At 35.3% G+C, this 3,356-nt stretch overlaps 1 protein-coding gene across 1 annotated transcript; it reads left to right on the plus strand.

The window, feature by feature from the left end:
* Positions 1 to 1,325: 1,325 nt before the first annotated feature.
* Positions 1,326 to 2,543, plus strand: LOC120280265. Its single transcript, XM_039287042.1, has one exon. It carries the CDS (start codon positions 1,566 to 1,568, stop codon positions 2,037 to 2,039), a length of 474 nt encoding a protein of 157 aa, XP_039142976.1. The 5' UTR covers positions 1,326 to 1,565; the 3' UTR covers positions 2,040 to 2,543.
* Positions 2,544 to 3,356: the final 813 nt, after the last annotated feature.

The following is a 3,356-nucleotide window of genomic DNA, read 5'->3' on the forward strand; positions in this document are numbered from 1 at the left end:
AAACTAAGTAGCTCCAAATTAATTAATGGTACACAAATTTATTTTTCCTCCCTTATTATAATCCTATAATACTTAAGTTCATAATATTCCCTATAAATTTGATTACATCATTTCAGCAGAATATTTCCTTAATTCCATGATCTATCTGGAACTATATACTAAGATGTGAACATCCTTGAAGAATATATCCGTTTAAAAAACTATTAAGAACCAGCTCATCTCTAAAGTTGTTAATCTACTCTATAACCATGTTCCTCAATCCTTGTTACACATGTCTTTGAGATATAATTTTACCACTCCACATGCCTGTTGTTGGCTTGACCACTTACTTTGTTTATTATTTCATCATTCGCAAGAAAAGATTTGTAATCTCCACATGGCTTCATGAAATTAAGTTTCTAGTTAAGAATTAATAAAACATCTAAGCATACCATGTCACGTTCCGCATACTTTTCTCTTTTTGTTTTTAATGCAATCAATAAATGTTATTTTATTATAAAATGACCTGATAAGAATGATCTCTTGGATGTTCCTTGATTAGAATTTTCACTTAACAAAATGCCCTTCTTCAATATTCTAATCTATAAGTTCGTTGTGAAATTAATGGTTATTCCTTTAACTCAAAGTTTGATCATTTTACAAAGAAAGAATTAGTCTTTTGACTAGTAATTATAATTACATATGTGGTGAAGTTCAACTTATACCTAACAAAAAAGGGGTTTTTTTTTTAATATTTTTAAATGTGAATAAACCATTTGCAATAAGTACAACTGTCAATGCCATTTTTTTTTTTTCCATGTGAAGATGATAAAAGTGGATTAATAATCTACCATTTTTTAAGTATTTTTAGTTGCAAGTCATTGAAGTCAACAATGATGTCACTGTTTTTCATTGAAGAGTTATATACGAATCAAGTGAACTTTTATTTTTTTCAACAAAATCATTCAAGTTATTAACATTAATTACCAATCCATTATCCAATTAAGCCCAAAAAAATCCATATTTTTAAAAATAGATATTCCATTTCCCAATCAGATGTATATATTCAAACTAGGCAAGAACCTTAAATCCAGGAACCCGAATTCATAACCAAACATATTGAATTCCATATCTCAATATTATTCCTCTTAAATCATGGAAACAAAATACCAAAAAAACAAAACACAAAATTGGCCATATATATATAAGTAAAAAAAAAGAAAGAAAAACACAAGAAGCCATTCAAACCTTTGCATATATTTTTGCTATAAAACAGTAGCAATCACCATTAAGACAATCTCAACCCAAAGAAAGCATCCCTCATTAAGATACCACCCAAGTCTGTGCATGAGAAGCTGCCCACTGTCCATGAAACCAAACCCTCATTTAATGGCCATCCTCACCAGACCGTGAACCCTCCTTTTCCTTTGCAGACGCGTACCACCATTGTCCACCCACTTGTAAAGCTTCTCTTCTCCGGATAGCACTCTCCCTTTCTCTCAACCTCAATCTCATCTCCAATTACTCCTTCTCATCCTTCTTTGCAACATAAACAAATCAAAGAGAAACTAAAAGGAGTGGTTCAAATGGAAGGAGCACTAGAGCGTGCACAACAGGTACAGGTAAACAACAACATGTTGTGGGATTGTGGAAGCTCTCTTTATGATTCATTTGAGCTCAAGGCATTCAACAAACAACTTGATTCGGCGATTGCTTCTCGAAGCCTATCGATGCCACGATTCGTGGAGCCTGCACCAGTGCCGGCCCCTGTCCAAGTCTCAGCCTCTAGAAAATCATCCAAGTTCTCACGTTCACTTAGCAAGCTTCTCCGTGCCATGCTAAGGTTGAAACCTGCAAACAGTGGATCATTCCAGGGTTATACACGTGCTGAGTTAGGTTTTTACAGTGTTGAGCTTGGCCGTGGAGGGTTGTGGACCATACCGGAGGTGTCTGAGAAAGGGTTGGAGTCACCGGAGTTTGATCCGGTGGTGAGGAAGACTGTAAGTGAGAGGTTTGTTAGCTCTGCAGTTGCTGCCCGCTTGGGGCTGGAGTGCAGTTGAAAATGGAATATTCTGGCAACTTGAAGTAGACCTTCATGGCTTGATGTTAGGTTAAGCTGTTTGACTTTGGAAGTTAATGGCCATGTTAGGGTTAGGGTTAGGGTTTGGTCAATGGTGAGTGAAAGGAGGGCACGTGGCTGGTTATAGCCTGGATCAAGATTCAAGAAGTTCAATGCTTTTGTTATTAATGTTTGGAGAGAGAGAGAGAGAAGAGAGAGAGATGGGATGAAGGGAAGCAGGAAGAAGGGACCAATATATTTCATGGTGATCAATTGAAGTTTGAATCTATTCAGTGCTGTGAAGGTGTCTATCTTTATGTTTTGGTTGACAGGTTGCCTGGTACTATGGCAGCATGTACAATAATGTTTCATTTTGTGTTTAGTTTTTGTTTCACCAGTAGTTGTTGTCTATGTTGTGTTTGTTTGTTGATCTTTCTTTGTAAGTGTTTGTGATTATTATGGAAAGAGTGGATATGTATTTTGCATTTGTTTCTTCTTTCTCATACTTGTATTGTATTATTATGGATTTCTGTGTACGTTTACATTGACATAATATATTACTAATAATAAGAATAAAAAGTAAAAAAGTAAAACAACGGATGACCTTATCATTTTGACTGCCGGATGTGAAGAAGATCTCTGAATCATAAGACTCATCTTATTCTTGTTCAAAGGGATATTGAGACTGTCGATAAACTTCTATAAAACCTGTTTATATTCCACCATACATGATTAAATTAACAGTGGATCCCATACGTGCTAGATCGATAAATTGTCCCACTGGGGTTCCTTTCCGATACCTAGCTACTTGGGTGTCCCCATGTTTGGGAAAAGCCCCAGATGACAACATTGGGGAAAATTCTTTGCTAGCATCAAATCTATATCTATATATATCATCATTCTTGAAATCCAAATTACTATCTCTAGCTAGGAGGCCCATTAACTCTCATCAACTCCGTGTTTACCTTGATACTGACATATTGGATGTTCATTTTCAAACTCCCAAAGTGAATAGTAAAGCTTGATCATATTCATTGAATTCCTATGGTTTGGTCTAGACATTAATAAAACTAGGATTGGGCTTATGAATAAAAAACATTTTTGCAAACCTAAGACTCAATATTAATATGTAGCAGTTTTAGGCCCTCATCTTCCGGAGCCGGGATTTACAATGCATATGCAGCGGTTATGAACCACTGCATTTGTTAACATTTGTAGTGGTTGTATAAACCGCTGCATATCTATATTAATATGTAGCAGTTTTTATAATAGATTAAGTCAAATGTAACACTTACTTGGAAAATTACCTTGAACAAAA

This window comes from Dioscorea cayenensis, chromosome 17 (assembly GCF_009730915.1).
Source record: "Dioscorea cayenensis subsp. rotundata cultivar TDr96_F1 chromosome 17, TDr96_F1_v2_PseudoChromosome.rev07_lg8_w22 25.fasta, whole genome shotgun sequence".
Lineage (NCBI taxonomy): Eukaryota > Viridiplantae > Streptophyta > Magnoliopsida > Dioscoreales > Dioscoreaceae > Dioscorea > Dioscorea cayenensis.